General features: G+C 49.4%; 1 protein-coding gene across 3 annotated transcripts in view; it reads left to right on the top strand.

Annotated features, from left to right (window-relative positions):
* The window catches only part of TCF7L1 (transcription factor 7 like 1), a 170,987-nt gene that overhangs the window by 137,863 nt on the left and 12,495 nt on the right, over positions 1–20,629 (top strand). Inside the window, exons 1-2 of one of the 3 annotated variants that reach the window (XM_089326203.1) lie at positions 3,007–3,164; positions 7,125–7,208. The exons of 1 other annotated variant lie outside the window; for it this stretch is intronic. In XM_089326203.1, coding sequence (XP_089182329.1) covers positions 7,134–7,208 — 75 coding nt within the window. In that variant the 5' untranslated portion in view covers positions 3,007–3,164; positions 7,125–7,133. Of the gene's footprint in view, positions 1–3,006; positions 3,165–7,124; positions 7,209–20,629 lie in introns of those variants that run through there. One more of the 3 variants, XM_008254182.5, reaches the window with a different exon arrangement.

The following is a 20,629-nucleotide window of genomic DNA, read 5'->3' as shown; positions in this document are numbered from 1 at the left end:
GGATGGCCCAAGTGCTTGGGCCCTGCACCTGCATGGAAGACCAGGAGGAAGCACCTGGCTCCTGGCTTCTGATCAGCGTTGTGCGCCGGCCACATCAGCCATTAGGGGGTGAACCAACAGAAAAAGGAAGACCTTTCTCTCTTTCTCTCTTTCTCTCTCACTGTCCACTTTGCCTGTCAAAAAAAATAAAATAAGCCGGCTCTGCGGCTCAGTAGGCTAATCCTCCGCCTTGCGGCGCCGGCACACCGGGTTCTAGTCCCAGTCGGGGCGCCAGATTCTGTCCCGGTTGCCCCTCTTCCAGGCCAGCTCTCTGCTGTGGCCAGGGAGTGCAGTGGAGGATGGCCCAAGTACTTGGGCCCTGCACCCCATGGGAGACCAGGAAAAGCACCTGGCTCCTGCCTTCGGATCAGCTCGGTGCGCCGGCCACAGTGCAGCAGCCATTGGAGGGTGAACCAACGGCAAAGGAAGACCTTTCTCTCTGTCTCTCTCTCTCATTGTCCACTCTGCCTGTCAAAAAAATAAATAAAAATAAAATAAAATGTTAAGTGCTAGAGAGAAAAAAATGTCACTTCACAGGTTTCAAGTACTGTACGAGGGGTGGTATTTGGCCTCACTTAATATTCCTGCCTCCTATATTGGGGAACCTGGGTTCAGTACCTACCTTTGGCTCTGCTACTGCAGACCCTGGGAGGCAGCAGTGACAGCTCATGTGGCGTGGCACCCACCTCCATGCAGGCATCTGGGGGAGTGAAACAGCTGATGGGTGTGTGTCCTTGAGTTCTTTCTGCCTATCATTCAAAAACCCTTAAAATTCTGCACAAGTATGGTTCTAGATCACTTTTCCATAGAAAAGCACATCTGTCACATTAAATTCAAAAGTAGCTTATTATAGGGCATCATGGATTTATTAGCTGGGTTTGCAAGGACTCACCTATGAACAGAATCTCAAGATGGAACCCAAAACTTCTACAATCGGGTAAAACAGAGTGTGTTAAGGATTTGTGACATCCAGAAAACTTATGCAAACACATTGAATTACTCATTTTTAAGACAAAGGAGGGCAGGAGGGTTGGGGCCTTATCGTTGGTCCTTGGTCTAACGCATCTTGTCTTGAACCCAGTGCTTCTAACACTGATTGTTCTTCAGTGATTCCTGAAACTTAAAAAAAAAAAAATGCTACTGGGAACACCTGTTCCATCCCCCACTGCTGTGCTCACTGCTCAGGGTTGGTGTCTTTTCAAAGTGAGATCAGTGTACATCTGTTTCTGCAGAAGACGAAATGTGCAACACATCCAGGACAGGCAGGGTTGGGCATCCTGGCCTCCCTGCTGCCTTTACAGATTCCCAGGGGTACAAAGCCAGTGGGAAACAGTTGTTCCGGAGTGAAGTGGTCCCACTGCTGTGGGTCAACATCTGTATAATGGATATGGGGAGAGACAGGACAACCCCACTTACAGATGGGGATGAAAGTTGGGGCTTAAGCTCACTACGTTATATAGGTGGGGCAGGTTGCAACACATCACCATTACTGGGCAAAGAATTGAGCTGCAGGTGTAACCCTGGAGGAGCTCACAGCCCAAAGGACAGACAGTATGCAAATGGAGGGCAATACCACCACACAGGTACCACAGGACACCCCGAGCACAGCTTGGGGTACAGAGGGGACTGGCTGACCCGAGTCAGGCAAGGTGACCTCGGGCCTTTTGAAAAAGGTGTCAGAATTTACCTCAATTAAAGGACACAGCAGGCAGGGCGCTAGAGTCTGGCACAGCTGGGTCAGAGCCTGGGGAAGGGCTGGTGCCCTTTGTGAGTTAAGGGACTTAAACCTGTGCTCCACAAACTAACCAGGGGAGGTTTTAAGCAGAGACCTGATTGGTTACTCTTTTCTTTCTTTACTTTGGTATGTTTATGAGAGAGAAAGAGAACTCCCACTGTCTGGCCATCTCTGCAAATGCCCACAATAGCCAGGTGGGGCTGGGTCAGACTGAAGTTGGGAGCTGGGAATTCAATCAAGGTCTCTCCCACAGGTGGCAGGGACACAGTCACTTGAGCCATCATCTTCTGCCTCCCAAGGTCAGCATCAGCGGGAATGCTGGCGTCTTAACCATTAGGCTAATAAGCACCTGCGAGAGGTTAGTTTTTGAAGGGCTAAACTTCTAGGTGTTGGAAAAGCTGGAGCTGTAAGCCGATGAAAAACAATTAGGTTCCCAGCTATGGCAGAGTGTATAATACAATGCTTTGTGTTACAAGAAAGAGAGCATTTTAAACAGTGTCACCACCCCTGTGGTGAAGCATCCGCCGGCAGGGTGTGGGTGTTTGGCCTTGCTCTGCCGGGTGGGGGCGGCAGAGCGCACCACGCATCCTTAGAGGCCTGGGGAAGCCTCACCTCTCCATCCCCTCCTGACCCAGGGTTGGGGAGGCAGGAAGGACTAACTCGGACACCTCATTTTCTGCTTCGCAAGCAGAAAAACATGAAATTAGAACCAAGGGCACTTTTCTCTGAACTCAGAGCCTGTCCATCCCGCCATGCCGGGCTGGAGCGTTCTCACCTGGGAGTTCGTGGGGACGCCTTGTGTTCCGGGCTTCCCGCTGTCGCACGCCCCTCTGAGGAGCACGGCTGTAGATTCTGTGCCGTGAAGCTTTGTCCCCCTCTTCCTGGGCCACTCTAAGGGGTTTGCTGTTGAATGAGCGTGTGAGAAGAAAGTGGGTGCTCCCTGGAGTCCCGTCCGCGAGCAGCCAGAGCCGAGGGGCAGGGCCCCTCCCTCCCTCCCTCCCTTCCGGGGGCCGGAGGGTTAACGTCCCGAGCTCATGGGCAGTTCTGCCTCCGACAGGGCATGCTGGGATTTCCTCCCAGCTGTTTTACATCACGAAGATTTGCGTGTTGGGGAAATTCCAGCGCACAGCTGCAGTTAATCTGCTGCAGGGTCGCCAAGAGAAGGAGCAGGGATTGTGCGGGGCGAGCTCCCCACCCCCCTGCAGGAAGGGGGCTGTAGCTCTCCAGCGAGAGCATCCTTTCGAAGGACCCCGCCCCGGGCCCAGGCTGAGCGGAAACGGCACACCTGGCGGAGAGCTCGCGCCACGGAAGAGTTGGGGAGAAAAGGAGGAGCAACGCCCCTCTAAATAATGAAGCCAACATAACACTGATAGCAGCGCTTGATAAGGAGGTCAGCAACAGAAAGCTTTTGTTCCCCCTCAGGAATGTATAAGTGAGCATTTTTAAGTGCTCCGATTAGCATTCCACAGTATAATACAAGAACCAGCAAATCGTCGTGACCAAATAGGGTTTACCTGGGGAATGCAAAGGTGCGTTAGTGTAAGGCAATCTGTGACTATTTCTACATCTCACGAATGAGTCCAGTGAGAGAAACCGCAGGACTGTTTCGGTGGATGGCCAAGAAAACACCCGTTCCAATGAAAACAATGTAAAGATAGGAATGGAATCATCCTGCCTCAGCAAGAGAGCTCAGCTCCGCTTGGCTGGGAACCACAGCAGCCGATACCCCAGGCCCCAGCACACTGCTCAGGCCGGAAAACCACCTTTCTGCTCTGTCTCGGTGGCACAGCACCACAGCCTGTCAGGTGGCTTTGGAAGTCAATGGCGGTGGTAGCCTGCTGTTGAGATTAGTCTTTGCTGGGCCTGGCGCCGTGGCTCACTTGGCTAATCCTCTGCCTGCATCCCAGTTGGGCACCGGGTTCTAGTCCCGGTTGCCCCTCTTCCAGGCCAGCTCTCTGCTGTGGCCCGGGAAAGGCAGTGGAGGATGGCCCAAGTGCTTGGGCCCTGCACCCGCATGGGAGACCAGGAGGAGGCACCTGGCTCCTGGCTTGGGATCAGCGCAGCTCCAGCCATAGCGGCCACTTGGGGTGAACCAAGAAGGAAGACCTCTCTCTCTCTATGTCTATAACTCTACCTTTCAAATAAATAAGTTAAAAGAGAGAGAGAGATTGGTGTTTACGAGTATCAGAAGTGAGTGCCGTCTTGTAGCCAGCACCGCAGAAGTGGAAGCCATCACTGTTGCTCGGCCATCCACTGTCTTGATGCTGCATAGGCCATCCCGTGTTTGGCAGGCCAGTGAGCATCCCCAGGAGGGAGCCAGCAGGACTGTCCCGGGTGCACACCGTGTGTATGTGCTGCTGCCCTGCTCAGGAGCTGGGCCTCGTGGGGCAGACTGAGTGGGGCCTAGACTGGGCAGAGAAATCAGCAGTTTTCATCTGCCCACATGACATTTCTGTGCGAAGAACCTAAGCTGTGCCTGCGTCACTAAGTCCTCAGGACATGCTTCACCCTTGAGCAATCACCCTGGGGTGGGGCTTTGGCAGGAGGCTCCTGGCATTTAGTAGGTAGAGGCCAGGGGGTGTTGCTAAACATCACAGGACAGGCTCCCCCACAGCAGGCAATTGTCAGTTGCACCAAGGTTGGCAAACCCTACAGTGCGGCCCTTGCAACCTGCTATGCCAGACACCCTAAAAGCTACCTGATGGTGTTGTTTGAGGCCCAGAATTCCAACAGCATCCAAAAACTAGGATCCAGGTTCCCGTAGGTCTGATCTAAGATGTGTCTGGCACGGCTAACAAGAAGGGAGAGTGTTCAGTCTTGGTGACTGTAAGTGGGGAGCCAATCCTGGTGGAGTGTCTTCCATGGTGTCCCCATGTCATGGAGCTGTTACTTATCTTTAGTACCTAATATTCAGTTTTTCAAAAACCAACTGCTTCTAGAAGATGCTTGGTGCTCAAAGGTAAGCCGTGGCTGCTTCCAGCATCGTGGCAGGAGAACCTGGATGTCCCTAGGTGGTGGGACAGGCAAGGGGGTGAAATCCCAACAGCATAAAGAAGACATTGGGGGCAGGGTCTTCAGGAAGATGGTACCAAGAACAACTTTGTGACTCACGGGGTTGTGGGAAGTGTGGGATCTGGGCTCTGGAGACCCAGCTCCGCCTCCAGCTCACATACATCAAGTTGGGCGAGCTGTTCAGCCTGTGTTAATGACCCTTATTAGCTCATCTGAAAAATGGAAATAGTCACCCCTGCTTGCAGTAGCTGAGTTGTTGTGCAGATTAAACCACAATCTGTGTGTGTGAGGATGTTTCAAAAATGCAAACGTGGCGTAAAGGTTGTTGTTCGCTGAGGGAAACGGGTTATGTGTTCAGTGCTTTTAACTTGCCAAAGGCATTGAAATCCCAGTTAGTTCACCTAGGAAGTGTGGGCTCTGGATGGGAGAGAGAGGTTTGGCTGGGAAAGAGAGAAGAATTAGGGTCAGCAAATGACCGGGACAAGGAGTGAGGCTCCCTGGGAGGGGTGAGGGCAGTGTCCAGGGGCCCATGGGGAAAAGGCTGCCCTTTCCCACAGAGCTCCCTTTGCCTGCTTCCCTCTGCGCCCCCCCAGCCCTGCTTGGCTTGTCACACCTGCTGTCCGCTCCACTCACTATTACTTCACAAATTATCTTTGGGGTTCCTTTGTCCCTGCCTGCAGACACCTTTTTGAGAAGCCAGCGCCTGCCGCCTCGGTCAAGGCCATGTTGGAGAGCAGAGAGCCTTCTGGAGCTCTGTCCATGGACATTGCTGCTCCCGTACACACAGCACAAAGCCAGAGCAGGAGCGTTTATTCCTGACATCGGACGAGCAGAGCGAGACTCCGTGTGCTGCTCCGCGAAGCTGCTCCTGGAGCCACCACTTCCTACTAGAGCTTTCATTCTCAAAGTCTCGAGTTCTGCGCAGAGCTGCCTCCGCTCTGCTGCCCAGAAGCGCCCTATCAGTGTTGACATTAAGACAACACGTGCGCTCTTGCTCCTGGCAAAGACTAATGGTTTGCTTATGAAAATAATAGCAGCCATTTATCAACTGTCTCCCACGTGCGAGACACTGTGTTGGGCACTTGACATTGTCCCCGTTCGTGCTGACAACCTGTAGAGTTAGTGATAACAGCCTTGTCTTACGGTTGACAAAGCTGACATTCAGAGTTGTTAAGTCACTTGCCAGGGTCACAGAGCCTTACCAAAGACTGTACCAAATGGCACAGGGTTGAGGAAAGTTGTGTGTGTGTGGCACACGTGGGGGTATGTACTGTTTGGTTGGGTTTGGGTTTCTTGCAGTGACACTTGGGAAAAGGTGAACTTTTGCTGGGTAAAAGATGACCTTTTCAAGACTGAGAAACACTGCAGTGAAGACCAGCATCTTTTTTTTTTTTTTTTTTTTTTAAGGTTTATTTATCTGGGGCCGGCATTGTGGCGCAAGTGGGTTAAAGCCCCAGCATCCCATATGGGTACCAATTCAAGACCTGGCCTTTCCACTTCCAATCCAGCTCTCAGCTAATGTGCCTGGGAAAGCAGTGGAGGACGGCCCAAATACCTGGGCCCCTGCACCCATGTGGGAGACCTGGAAGAAGCTCCTGGCTCTTGGCTTCGGATCAGCTCAGCTCAGCTCTGGCCATTACAGCCTTTTGGAAAATGAAGCAGCAGATGAAAGACCTCTCTCTCTGTCTCTACTTCTCTCTATGTGTAACTGAAAGACAGAGTTATAGAGAGACAGACAGACAGACAGACAGAGGTCTTCCATCTGCTGGTTCACTCCCCACATGGCTGCAGTGGCCAGAGCTGGGCTGAGCCGATCTGAAGCCAGGAGTTTCTTCTGGGTCTCTCATGTGAGTACTGAGGCCCAAGCACTTGCTTTCAGGAGAAGACCAGCATCTTTGCGTATGGATAGACAATTACTCGGGAGTCACAAGACAGATGATTTTTATGCGTTTGTTCTCCCGATGCTTCTGGAGTGGCCGTTTCTTCGGGGGCACTGTGTGTGAGGCTGGAGGGGATTTAAAGGAATCTGGCAGCATCTCCGAGAGCTTCTTTGTTACTTTGATGGATTGTTCTAGAAGGTATCAGTGCCCTTCCCCACTGACAGTTCAATTTAGTTGTTGTATCTACCTCCCAACCAAAAAATAATAATAATAAAGTGGGGTGGTAATTACAGATATATACTCTACCTTATTTTGGTCATTTGGAAACTGAACCTGTACAGAGCCTCTGGAGGTCAAAGGGCAGGCCTGGCTCACTGGAGCACTTTCTCTGCTGACCTGGGCACTTGTGACGCCTCGTCTCACCACTCGCTATGTGTTTTCTGTTGTCCCCTGTGCAGTACCTGCAGATGAAATGGCCCCTCCTCGACGTCCCCTCTAGTGCCACAGTCAAGGACGCGAGGTCACCGTCTCCGGCACACTTGGTAAGTCCATTTCACCTCCAAGCACCGCAGGGGCAACCTTACTGGCCTCAGCCTGTGCCACATGCTTCCCCCAGACTCCCGGCAGCTGATGGCGTCTAACGATGTTTCCTCAGTGTGTGAGCACGAGGAGGGAGGCCCGTGGCTGGTGATGGGGGCGGTGAACGATCAGATGTGACTGCTAGGCTTCCGCATGGGCCACCTCAGATGTTGACTGAAGGGAAATGTTGCTCCCAGTCCCCTTGCCCTGGCTGTTAACCCTGGGTCTTGGAAGCCTACCTCGGATCCTTTCCCACTGCCTTCCCAAGCCCTCTACCCACTTCACATGGGCCCGGGGTGGGGGCGGGCTCCTTTCTTTCCTGCTGGAGCTCCCTCAGCATTGCAACAGCTGAAAAGGCCCTGCTGTCCAGGAGTGCAGACAAAAGCCCTGCGGGTGGCCGGGCGGGGAGTGGGGTCCCTGCAGGTCTCCTCACCTCAGGATATGCTGAGGGCTGAGGTCCAAAGCAGGGAAGAGGTGGGGCTCCCGGAGTGGAACCTACACTCCTCAGTTCCTCATTGCTGGGCTTCTCACAGGCACTCGAGGCCGTGTGTATCTTACCCCACTCGCCCCCAAGGTGCCCCGTGATTCTCAGAATCATAGACAGGCCCAAATCCGACATGACCTGTCTGTTTTACAGACAAGGAGAACTAGCGCTTCATGCCTGCTGCCATGAGCTAAGTATGCAGCATTGGGGTGTGTGTTTTTATAAAACTCTATTATGGAAAATGATAAGGCTATGTAAAAGCAGAGTGGATTATGCTGTGACTTCCCACTATGTTTCTTTCACCCACTTTCCCACCATATGAGATTTAAAGCAAATTCCAGACATAGTATTTCCTCCCAAAGGATATCCCACAATATACCCTTAGTCCTTGGGAGTAAAAGAATGTAGGGGCGGTGTTATGGCACAGTGGGTTAAGACACTGCTTGGGACACCTACATCCCACATCAAGAATGCCTGGTTCAAGTCCTGTCTGCTCCACTTCTGGTCTAGTTCTCTGCTAATGCCCTGGGAAGGCAGCAGACTAGCTCAAGTCCTTGGGCCCCTGTACCCATGTAGGAGATCCAGATGAAGCTCCTGACCACTGGCTTTGACCTGGCCCAGGCCCAGCTCTTGTGACCATTTGGGGAGTGAACCAGCAGATGGAAGATCTCTCTATATAAAATAAATCTTGGGGAAAAAAAAAAGATGGAATGTAGTTGAGGAGAAAGAAGATGAGCAGAGAAACACAGTGATGCAGTGAGCCTGTGTGTCTTCCAGTAATCACAAGACCACTGGAGTTGATGGGAGTTTACGTGGCTATGTCATACACAGGGAGGCAGGCAAAGATGACTGTGAGCGAGTGACAGGACCAGCCAGCCAGGGCAGGCTGCCCCAAGAGGTACGTGGTGGCAGGTTCTGTGGCTTCTGTGTCAGAAGACATGAGCAGCTCATTGAACAAGCACACCAGGAATAGGCCACAGTTCTGCTTCTGGCCCCCAGAGTCCTCCTTGGGATAGTCAGGTGCGGGGTACAGGTGCCCCCTGGTGGTGTGAATCAGCCACAGTCAAGGACTTCCATCGCAAACCTGGCTTGTCCCCTCCCAGGCACAGCATCTCTGGGTTTCCCAGCTCTGCCTATCCCACTCATCCCAAGAGAGCTCAGCCTGCTGTGCATTCTGCCATCCAGACTGTCCATCTGTCTCATCTATCACCTCCTGTCCAGCTAGTTTTAAAGGACATGAGTGCTCTTTAATTTAGAGATCACATGGGGGCAGGTGTTTGGCGTGGAGCTTGAGACACATCTGCAAACAAGTCGGAACGCCTGGGTTCAAGTCCCAGCTCTACTCCAGATTGTACCTTCCCATCGCTGCCCACCCATGAGGCAGCAGCCCCTGCCATCCACATGGGAGACCTGGATTGAGTTCTGGGTTCTCTGCTTGGGCCTGGCCATTGTGGGTATTTGGGGAGTGGACCAGTGGGTGGGAGCTCTCTCTCTGCCTTTCACATAAATAAATATTAAAACAAAACAAAACAAAAAAGGCTGCATGGACGCTGAGCTTCTCATTGCTCCTGTTACACAGACCCCCTGTGTCTTGACTTTCCTCCTGTGAGCAGGATCCTGGTGCTCATCTAATGTTGGCCCTGACTTCTCGCAGCTCCATCACTGCCACAGTGCCACCTCTGCCCATCCACGGCAGCCTGGCTCTGCACTCCAGCTGCCACCCCATAACCAAGGCCAGCCAGCTTCCTGCTTTTTCTCAACATGGGTGGCCTCTGACAGTACTTACTGTCCTCTACCGTATTAATACACTGTATCACTTCTTTGTCCTACCGTTCCACTTTCTTTCTATACTCTTCCTCAAATCAGCTCCCTGTCGTCACTGAGCATCTCGGCGTGACAGAGATACGAAATCCCTGCTTCCAGGCAGATTCTACAGCCGTCAAACAAACATCCAACCATGGCAGATGCGCCTTGTGTAAATAACACTTCAGCATGGTGGTAGAGCAGGGGCCCCTTATTTTGTCTGAGGGCAGAGGAGCATGAAGTGTTGATACGCATTACTTCTGTAGGCAGCAAAGTGGATAATTTTCTAGCAAACTGTGCATTACCTGTATTTGCTGTGTATTCAAATATGGCCAAGCAGAAACAGCCCGCAAACACTTAGGAAACAGCTATGGAAGAAAACCTTAACATTAATGAGGGAGTCAACAGATTGGGAGAAGACCGCCGCCCTTTTGTTTGTTAGGGTCCAAGTATCTCATTCCGATGCCTGTGTACACTCAGGAGCTAAACCTAAGCTCCCTGGGGCAGAGGGCGGAGGCTGCAAAATGCTGTGGGTTTCCATCTCAGCCTCACCGCTTTCTCTTTGTGCAATTGCAGGCAACTCAGTGGGGGAAGTGGCCTCACTCTCCCCACCTCTTAAGTGGGTCTCAGAAGAGGACGGACCTCAAAGTGGTACCAAAGTGAGCCAGCGTGTGAGCACACTTCACAGCATTCATGGAAAGTGGAATTAAAAGCTGAACTTATTTTGATGCCAAAAAAAAACCACACACACACCTATGAAGCCACACATCATTTTTCATAATACATGTGCCTGAATTTCAGGGAATTTTTTTTTTTTTTTTTGCACCAAGATAAACTTGCCTTCTAATTCCGTTTTCCATGCACTTTTTGAAGTGTTGTAATGAGTTTAGTGCCTAACACAGTCTTCAGTCTCTTCACGTGCTGCTGTACCGTCTCCACCACTACCCTTGCTGCCATTACTATTACTCAGAAATGACAGAGGGAGTGAACAATTAAAATCCTGTTTAATTAGCAAACTAAGAGGTAATGAGGGCCTGAATTAGGAGCCAGAACAAATGGGCAGATTGTAAAGGTAATAGAGATAATGAGCCTATAGAATTCAGCATCTAATCCCCCAAGGATATGATTTAATTGGTCTGGGGCGGGGCTGGTGTCTTAGTTCTTTAAGCTCTGCTAGAGATTCTAAGGGGCAGCCAGAGTTGAGAATCATTGCTGTAATTGCAAATCCCAAGTTTGCAAAGGGGAAGAGACACCGAAGGGGGCGAAGGGGGTGGCGTGACTAGGTGTAGGTTTCTCTCCAGGCATACGCAGGACTTGAGTGCCCCCAGGAAATCATCCTAGGGCTATGAGAGCTGGCCTTCTTATTAGATAAATTAAAGCACTTGAGAATGTGAAATTTATTTTAGAATCTGGAGGGAGAAAACGTGTAAGATTCACTTGTTTATTTGAAAGTCTGAGTAACAGGGGAGGACAGAGTAGTCTTCCATCCACTGGTTATCTCCCCAGATGCCTGCACCGGCAGGGCAGGGCCAGATCAAAGCCAGAAGCCAGCGGCTCCATCAGGTGTCTCACAGGGGTGGCAGGGGCCCAAGCACTTGAACTACGGTCTGCTATCTTCTCACGTGCATTAGCAAGAGGCTGGATGAGAAGGGGAGGAGCCTGGACTCAAACCAGACTCTAGGAGTAAAATATTATAAGATGAAATTTGTCCTGGGAGTAGAGTGAGGAGGCGAAGAGCCTTCGTGCATACAGAGATTGAGTGTGTAAGGATTCACAACTGGGCCAGGGTCGGGGTGGCGTAAGTATTATTGTTATTTGCATTGTACTCCTTCGAAACAAGCTCTAAAATTAAATGTAATATTTCACACACAGCTTTTTTTTTTTTGGGGGGGGGGACAGGTCGAGTTATAGACAGTGAGAGAAAGAGAGACAGAGAGAAAGGTCTTCCTTCTGTTGGTTCACTCCTCAAATGGCCACCAGGGCCGGCGCTGCACCGATCTGAAGCCAGGAGCTTCTTTCCTGGTCTCCCATGCAGGTGCAGGGGCCCAAGCACTTGGGCCATCCTCCACTGCCCTCCTGGGCCACAGCAGAGAGCTGGACTGGAAGAGGGGCAACCGGGCCTAGAACCTGGCGCCCATAGGGGATGCTGGCACCACAGGTGGAGGATTAACCAAGTGAGCCACCACGCCAGCCCCTCACACACAGCCATCTAATAACTGGTCATATCTGGATTGTTCACATTTGTTTACCTGTCGATGCTCAAGGAGCATTTGTTGAATGAATGGAAGAATAAATGGGCTGTTCAGAGGATGAGACCCTAGATGAGCTCCTCTTTACCCCATGGTCCAGGACCTTCTCAGAATTCTGTTTGTAAGTAAGGAACATTTTCAAAGCCATCAAACTGTATGCATGTACTTTGGAAAATCCCAAAAGGTGCAGAAAAAGGCCTGTAGCCTCACAGTCCAGCATCCTTTCAGCTGTGCAGTTGCGTCTTGGTGACCACAAGGATTGGTCTAAGACCCCCTACTAGGAATCCATGGATAGAAAATGGTGTTATGTTTGTTCCTCTTGTATATTTTTAAGATTTTTAATTTATTTATTTGAAAGAGTGACAGAAAAAGAGATCTTCTGTCTATTGGTTTACTCCTCCAAGGTCTGGCAGCAGCCAGTACTGACCCAGGCCAGAACCAGGAGCCCCGAACTCACTGCAGATCTCCCATGTGGGTGGCAGGGACCTAGGTCCTTGAGCCACCGTCTGCTGCACATCAGCAGGAGGCTGCGCCCGAAGCAGAATGGGGCCTGAATCCCAGGTTCTTGAAGATACAGGATACAGGCATCTAAAGCATTAAACACCGGCTGTGCCTCAGTGCCAGCCCCTTCCTTGTACACTTTAAATCATCACTAGATTGCTTACAATATCTAAGACAATGTACATAGTTCTTGTAATGAATTAACTAGGGAATAATGTTGAAGGAAAAATTCTGTGCGTGTTCCATACAGGGCCAGGTTTTTCCCTAATGTTTTCAATCCTTATGTAATTGAATCCATGGACATGGAAACTGAGGGTGTGAGAGCTGACTGTGTAGCCTGTGTGTGTGTGTGTGTGTGTGTGTACACACCTGTAACTTGCTTTTTGTGTAATGCCCCAATACTTCCTGTCCTGATACATGCTTAGTAAATTCTACTGAGTCACAGGTAAAGGGGACCAGAAATCACAAGGGCAGTAATCCAGGTCATTTTAAAGACTTCATTCTCCAACGAGATTAGAACCAACAAGATTTAGATTTTCAGGCTTCTGACTTAATATAAATTTTAGGTATGAGACTGAATAGCCAAAATTCAAAGAGGAGGGTTCAGGCATACAGGGTGTGAGGAGTTGGAGGTACTGGAAGGTGTGGAGAACCAATCTCAACAAGCCAAGTACTAAGGCAAGATCCTTGACCCACTTTGAAAATCTGTCATTTCTTTCTTCTTGGTTGTCTTTATTGAAATATGTTTTAAATGGATGGACATAAGTGGTTTCCAGTTTGTGTGCTAAAGTTAGCATCCTTGTATATATAATTATGTGCACATGTATTTTTCTCCCATTTTTAGGAAAAAATTTACATATACTGAAATACACTCAATTGTATAGTTCCATGAGTTTTGACGAACTCATATAATCAAGGTGTTGAACCGTTCCCTGTTAGAGTTCTCCACAGAAATAAAACCAAAAGGGTGTATGTACGTGGGTGGGAACACAAGCGTATGAATGCATGTGAGGTTGGGGGGAGATTTTAAGGAATTGGCTTAGAATTGTAGAGGTGTAGATGCAAGGTCTGCAGGGTAGGGGCTGGCTTTGTGGCCCAGTGGGTTAAGCTGCTGCCTGAGACAACAGCATCCCATATGAACGCCAGTTCAAGTCCCAGCTGCTCCACTCCTGATCCAGCTCCCTGTTAATGCACCTTAGAAAGCAGCTGAAGATGGCAAAAGTGCTTGGTCCCCTGCCACCCACATGGGAGACCAGCATGGAGTTCTAGGCTACTGGCTCTTGTAAGTATGAACCAACAGATGGAAGTTCAGTCTCTCTCTGTTTCTCTGTAACTTTGCCTTTCAAATAAAATGAATAAGTCTTTTTTTTTTAATCTGTATAGTAGGCTGGCAGCTGGAGACATAGGGAAGAGCCATAGTCCAAATCCAATGGCAGTTTGGTGGCAGAGCTGCATTAGATTTTTTTTTTTTTTAAGATTTATTTATTTATTTATTTATTTGAAAGTCAGAGTTACAGAGAGGCAGAAGCAGAGAAAGAAAGAGAGAGGTCATCCATCTGCTGGTTCACTCCGCAAATGGACACAATGGCCAGAGCTATACTGATCCTAAGCCAGGGGCCAAGAGCTTCTTCCAGGTCTCCCATGTGGGTGCAGGGACCCAAGGACTTGGGCCTAAGCAGAGAGCTGGATTGGAAGTGGGGCAGCTGGGATTTGAACCAGTGCCCATATGGGATGCAAGAGCTGCAGGCAGCGGCTTTACCTGCTACGCCACAGTGCCGGCCCCAGAGTTGCATAGATTTTAAGACTTAAGATTGAGCCTCTTTGACTCTATCTGTATCCTTCCAGCCTACTAGGAGGGGATGGTTGCCCTGAATTTTCAATAAATAAATTGGAAGAGTGGGAGGAAGAAAAAAAGAAAAAAAATCTGCCAAATATCCAGATTCATCACTCACAAGTTCTGCCCCTCGCAAAACACTAGCACACGATTCAGCCAGGTCCTTTCTAACAAAGTTCCCTTTTCTTTGAGTGTCCAATAACGTAATCCCTATTTCCACCTGAAGCTTCACTGGAAGACCTCTGTGTCCATGTTTCTACAACAGCCCCTTCAAGGCAATCTGAACTTTTTCCTACATCTATCTCAAAACTCTTCCAACTGGGACATGCATTGTGGTGCAGCAGGTTCCCATATCAGAGGTACCAGGTGGAGTCCCTGCTGCTCCACCTCCAGTCCAGCTTCCTGCTAGTGCACCTGGGAAATCAGAAGCTGGCCCAAGTGCTTGGGTACCTGCCACTCATATAGGAGATCCACTGGAGTTCCTGGCTCCTAACTTCAGGCTGGCCCAGCCCCAGCTTTTGTGGCCATCTGGGGAGTAAACTAGCAAATGGAAGATCTCTTGCTCTGTCTCTCCGTCTCTCTCTGTAACTCTGCCTTTTGAACAAACAAGGAAGGAAGGAAAAAAGAACTCTTCCAACTTCTATGCTTTAGTTGCTTCTAAAGCCACTATCTTTAAAAAAAAAAAAAAAGATTTATTTATTTACTTGAAAAGCAGAGTTACAGGGAGAAGGGGAGAGAGAGAGAGATCTTTAATTCCGTGGTTCACTCCTCAAATGGCCATAATGGCTGGGGTTGGACCAGGCTGAAGACAGGAGCCAGAAGCCTCATCTGGGTCTCCTACCTGGGTAGGGCAGGGGCCCAAGTACTTGTGCCATCTTATCTTCTGCTGTTTTCCAAGGCACATTAGCAGGGAGCTGTATTGGAAGGAAGTAGAGCAGCCCAGACTTGAACCGGTATCCATATGGGATGCTGGTGCTGCGGGTGGCGGCCTAACACTGACCCCTATTTCTACTTTTTAAGGTATTTTTAGAGCAGTACCCTACTTCATGGTGCTGGAATCTGTATTAGCCTGATAGAGCTGCCATCATAAAATGCTACTCACTGAGGGCTTAAACGGCAGAAATTTTTACTTTCTCTCTGCACTGGAGGCTAGAAGTCCCCAGGCAAGTGTCAGCAGGTGTGTTTCCTCCTTGAGCCCGCTCTTGCTTGCAGAAGGCCACATGCTGGCCCTGCACATAGTCTTTCCTTTGGACATGAACATTCCTGGGGTCTCCTGTGTGTCCACATTTCCTCTTCTTTCTGGGACACTAGTAGACTGGGTTAAAGCCCTCACCCTAAATTAATCACTGGTGTAAAAGCCCTGTCCTCAAATACAGTCACATTCTCGCATGCTGGGGATTAGGCCTTCCTGGGCGCACAGTTCATCCCATGACAAGCTCCACTGCCCCCATCAAATTCCCCGTGCCCTTGTGTCAGCTCCTCCCCGGTCCCTACCTTGGACAACTCCTGGCCTGTTTTCTGTCCCTGTGACGTTTGCCCTTCTCAGGATGTCATGCAGCATCTAACCCTTCGAGTCTGGCTTCCATTCAGCAACTGAGTGCATCTGAGAGTCGTCTGTGCTGTTGTGTGTAGCTTGTTCTTGTTGTTGACTGACTATTTCACTACATGGATATACTACAGTTGGCTTAGCCATTCATCCATGGAAAGGCTTTTGTGTTATTTTTCAGATTTGGGTGACTGTGAATAAACATTATAAATATATAAACAATATAGTTAATGAAGATTTTATAAGTATATTTCTATAAGATGGAAATATAGTCTCACGAAATAAATTTCTGTTTCTCTTGACTCAATAATTAAAAGTGGGATTGCTTCATAAAAAGCTGCCGAACTGTTTTCCAAGCCATTTTATGTGCCTTCCAGCGATGCACAGACCTTCCAGTTGTTCCATGCCGTGGCTGACATTTGGCGTCCATCTTTCTAATTTTACTTGACTTCAAATATCTATAAGACAGCTATACTTACTATATAAAATACAAAATGAGTTATAAGATATTTACGTGTGTTTTAAAGGAAAAGTGGAAATGGTGTCTGCTTTTAGGAAGTGGAGAGGAGAAGTGGACTAGTGGAGTGTTTAAACATTTAGTTTTCTGTGATGTTTTTATCTTTTTTTTCTTTTAATATTTATTTGAGAGGCAGAGAGAGAGAAGAGAGAGGTCTTCAATCCGCTGGTTCACTCCCCAAATGGCCACAACAGCCGGAGCTGGGCCCATCCGAAGCCAGGAGCTTCTTCTGGGTCTCCCATGTGGGTGCAGAGGCCCAGGCCCTTGGACCATCTTCTACGGCTTTCCCAGGCCGTAGCAGAGAGCTGGATGAGAAGCGGAGCAGTTGGGTCTCAAACTGGCACTGTAGGCCACGGATTTACCCGCTACGCCACAGCACTGGTCCCTGTGTTGTTTAACTTTTAAAAAAAGAGAACAAGTGGGGCTGTCATGGCGCAGGGGGTTTAGCTGCTGTCTGCAGTACCTGCATCCCATGAGTGCCAATTCGAGTCTAGGCTGCTCCACTTCGGATCCCACTCCCTGCTAATGAAAGATGGCCCAAGTGCTTGGCCCCTGCCACTCACATGAGAGGCCTGGAAGGAGCTCCTGGCTCCTGGCTTCAGCCTGGATCAGCCCTGACTATTGCGGCTATTTGAGCAGTGAACCAGAGATCAGACGATCTCTCCCTCTCTCTGTCTCTCCCTCTCAAATAAGTAGATCTTAAAGGGAAAAAAAAAAAAGAAAGAAAGAAAAGCAATTCCCGCTAAGTTCCAAATTTTAGATGTGGTGTCATTCTTTTCCTTATTTCTCAAAAAATAACTTGTGCATGTCTGGGTTAAGTCAACTATTCCTTTGACAGTGCTGGGGATCGGATCCTGCAGTGGCTTCTACAGCAGACATCCGCTTTTCTACCCTGTGGTCAGCTGGAGTGGTTCTTTTAGGGACAGGTGTGGGCAGGTCACCCCAGCTCTCAAGCAGCCATGTATGTGTCCAGAACATGTGTACATGTACGTGTCCCTGGCATGCGGAGAGGCACAGGAGGGGGGAGCACTTGAAGCCTTCCCGCCCTTGGCTTCTGCCAATACTGCTTTGATCAAAGTGAGTTAGGAGGACAAGCCTGTTATCAGTGGGACAGGAGAAGGAAGAATTACAAATAAATAATGAAACCTGACACATCGGTGACATCCTGGGCTATTGATGCTGAAACAGCAATAATCGATTGTTACTACTGTGAACAGCCTCATTCACACGATGATGTTCCTGTCAGCATCTTCAGCAAGATCAGTGCAGGATTTCTCTTGGGTTCCACCTTGGTTGAGCAGTCGTCTGAATCATCTGGAAGATTTGTTAGAGCAAAAATTGCTGAGCCCGGCCCCTAGAGTTTCTGGAGGAATTTAGGTGTGGCCTGAGAGCAGGCAGATTTAAAAGTATTCCAGGGGTTGGCACTGTAGCGTAGCAGGTAAAGCCACTGCCTGAAGTGCCGGCATCCCATATGGGTGCCAGTTCTAGTCCCGGCTGCTCCTCTTCCGATCCAGCTCTCTGCTATGGCCTGGGAAAGCAGTAGAAGACGGCCCAAGTCCTTGGGCCCCTGCACCCGTGTGAGAGACCCGGAAGAAGCTCCTGGCTCCTGGCTTCAAATTCACGCAGCTCCAGCCATTGCCACCATCTAGGGAGTGAACCAGCAGATGGCAGACCTCTCTCTCTCTCTGCCTCTGCCTCTCTGTAACTCTACCTCTCAAATAAATAAAAATATTTTTTAAAAGAAAAAAAAAGTACACAAGGCAATTCCAATTTACAGCCATAGTGGCTCTCAAATGTTAATAGGCCTCAGAATCGTGTGGAGGGATCAGCCAGGCATGTGGCACAGTGGTTAAGACACAAACTGTGTGTGTGTGTGTGTGTGTGTGTGTGAAGGTATATGTACACACATATACACAGTTTTTGTCTTAAAGCTTTGAGAGTATCTTGGAGACTTTGTGACCCTGTACACCTAAGTATGTCCATTACATTTCCTAAGAATGAAGACGTTAATGTAAAAGGAACAAAACAGAGGTGACCTTAGAGTTCCCTTTTACAATTCTTTTAAAAAAAAAATATTTATTTATTGGAGCTGGTGCTGTGGTATAGCAGATAAAGAGATAAAGCCACCGCCTGCAGTGCTGGCATCCCATATGGGCACCGGTTCATGTCCTGGCTGCTCCACTTCTGATCCAGTTCTCTGCTATGGCCTGGGAAAGCAGAAGATGGCCCAAATGTGCCCACATGGGAGACCCGGAAGAAGCTCCTGGCTCCTGGCTCCTGGCTCCTGGCTCCTGGCTTCAGATCGGTGTAGCTCCAGCCATTGAGGCAATTGAGGAGTGAATCAACAGATGGAAGACATCTGTCTGTCTGTCTGTCTGTCTCTCTCTCCTCCTCTCCTCTCTGTGTGTAACTCTGACTTTCAAATAAATCTTTTTAAAAGATTTTCAAACTGGCACTGTAGGCCAAATCTTCTTAAAAGATTTATTTGAAAGGTAGAGTTACAGAGAGAAAGAGAGGTCTTCCATCTGCTAGTTCACTCCCCAAATGGCTAGAGCTGGGCTAATCCAAAGCCAGGAACCAGAAGCTTCTTCCAGGGCTTCCACATGGGTGCAGGGGCCCAAGCACTTGGGCCATTTTCTGCTCCTTTCCCAGGCCATGAGCAGGGAGCTGGATCAAAAGTGGAGCAGCTGGGACTCAAACCAGCACCCATATGGGATGCCAGCACTGCAAACGGTGGCTTTACCGGCTACACCATGGCACCAGCCCCCCTTTTGCCCTTCTTAACACCAGTCATCAGTGGGAAAAGGGGAGTTGTGACAAGAAGAGGTTTGTCCCAGGAGTACTTGCTCCATCCAACCTTGGGAAGACGGCACATCACTGCTCTGGACAAGGACCATCCCAGTTCCCCAGGCTTGTTATCTCTCCTTGGCCTGCAGAGGTTGGTTTATCTTTGCGTCTTTCACAGCCTGCAGCACCCTGTCCGCCATGTGTTGGGAGCCAGACAGCATGTGTTGCTATTGACACGTTAGGGCAGACCCTCCCCCTTGTACTCCTGTCTCTGCTGCAGCCCATTGGCCTCCTGGGGTCCCTGCAGCAAGCCAGCCGTACGGCCCACCCGAAGCCACTGCACCAGTATTCCTCCTGTGGGAATCCTCCATGCCCTGCCCCAATGTCTATTTAATATATTTAAAAGTCATGTTCTCCTTGAGGCCTTTGGTCATCCTGCATAATGTATAATACTGTCTCCCCTCCCCCCTGCCTTCCCTCTGCTTTAAAATTTTTTATTTATGTGTTTTCATTTTATTTGAAAGGCAGAGACAGAGATCTGCAGTCTGCTGGTTCGCTTCTCAAAAGCCCAAGCCAAAGCCAGGAGCCCAGCACTGCCTCAGGTTCTCCCGCTTGGGCGGCAGGGACCCAAGTACTTGAGCTGTCACCTGCTGCCTTCCAGGGTACGAATTCGCAGGAAGTTAGGTTGGAAGCAGAGCAGTTAGAACTCAAGCCAGATATGGAATGCGTGCTTCCGTGCCACACCAAATGCCTGCCCTACCCTACGTCTCTTCTCTGCTTTATCTGACTTAGTTTTCCTCTCTAGCGTTTACCACCATTTAATCAAAAAGTTCATGGAAAATACATATTAAGAAAAAAAAAGCGTGGACTTCATATAGTTTTGCAGCAATGCAGACTTATCTTTTAATTCCATTTTTAGATTTATTTATTTTTTAAAATCCCATTTCCTATGAACTCAAGTGCCCTCAAGTGTCCCTTATTAACCTCGTTGATTGTCCATCTCTCAGCTGGAGTGTCAGCGCACAGGCTAGGAGCCGTGTCTGAGTAGACAGCTTTCTCTGCTGCCTCCCCAAGACCGGAAGCAGTGCGTGGCACACAGTAGGTGCACAGCTACTCCTACATCGCGATCTGTGTGTTCTGCAGGCTCCTGTACCTCGACACCTCAGCGATGTCGTTAGAGCCCCAGGTTCTTTGTGGCTCTTTGTGCCTTGTCAGCCTCCTCCCCCTTCAGCCGCCCCTTTCAGTGCCTGCTGTATACACATTCCCCCCAGACACCGAACCAAGATCTGAAAATGGGAGATCCCACTTCTCTTGATAGGGAAAATTCTGTATAGGAGATTTTTGTTCAACAGGCCTTTCTTTGTGAGGACTGGGTAGCAAACTCAGCAAACTTACTTTGCCTTTAAAGTGGTGTTTGCAAAAGGATGGGCTGAGTGTGTGTGTGCAGAGGGGGATTTCCCTCTCCCAACTTCGTGTTTCTGTCTGTCCCACTCCTGCCTTACTTTCTGCAACAGGCAGCTCCTTCTGGAATATTTTAAGAAAGGCAAGGGGGAGGTGTTAGAAGCCAGAAAATAGGGAATAGGGTTGCCCTCTTAGAGTGCTTGGTGGCTTCTCAGTAAGTAGAAAAGCCAGTGGAAGTGCAAGGAGACATGGTGGGCATGCG

Source organism: Oryctolagus cuniculus, chromosome 2 (genome assembly GCF_051225735.1).
Source record: "Oryctolagus cuniculus isolate XC-2025 breed Fujian yellow rabbit chromosome 2, ASM5122573v1, whole genome shotgun sequence".
In the NCBI taxonomy this organism is placed as follows: domain Eukaryota; kingdom Metazoa; phylum Chordata; class Mammalia; order Lagomorpha; family Leporidae; genus Oryctolagus; species Oryctolagus cuniculus.
Note: the sequence above shows the minus strand (reverse complement) of the source record. Positions and strands in the feature narration are given on the sequence as shown.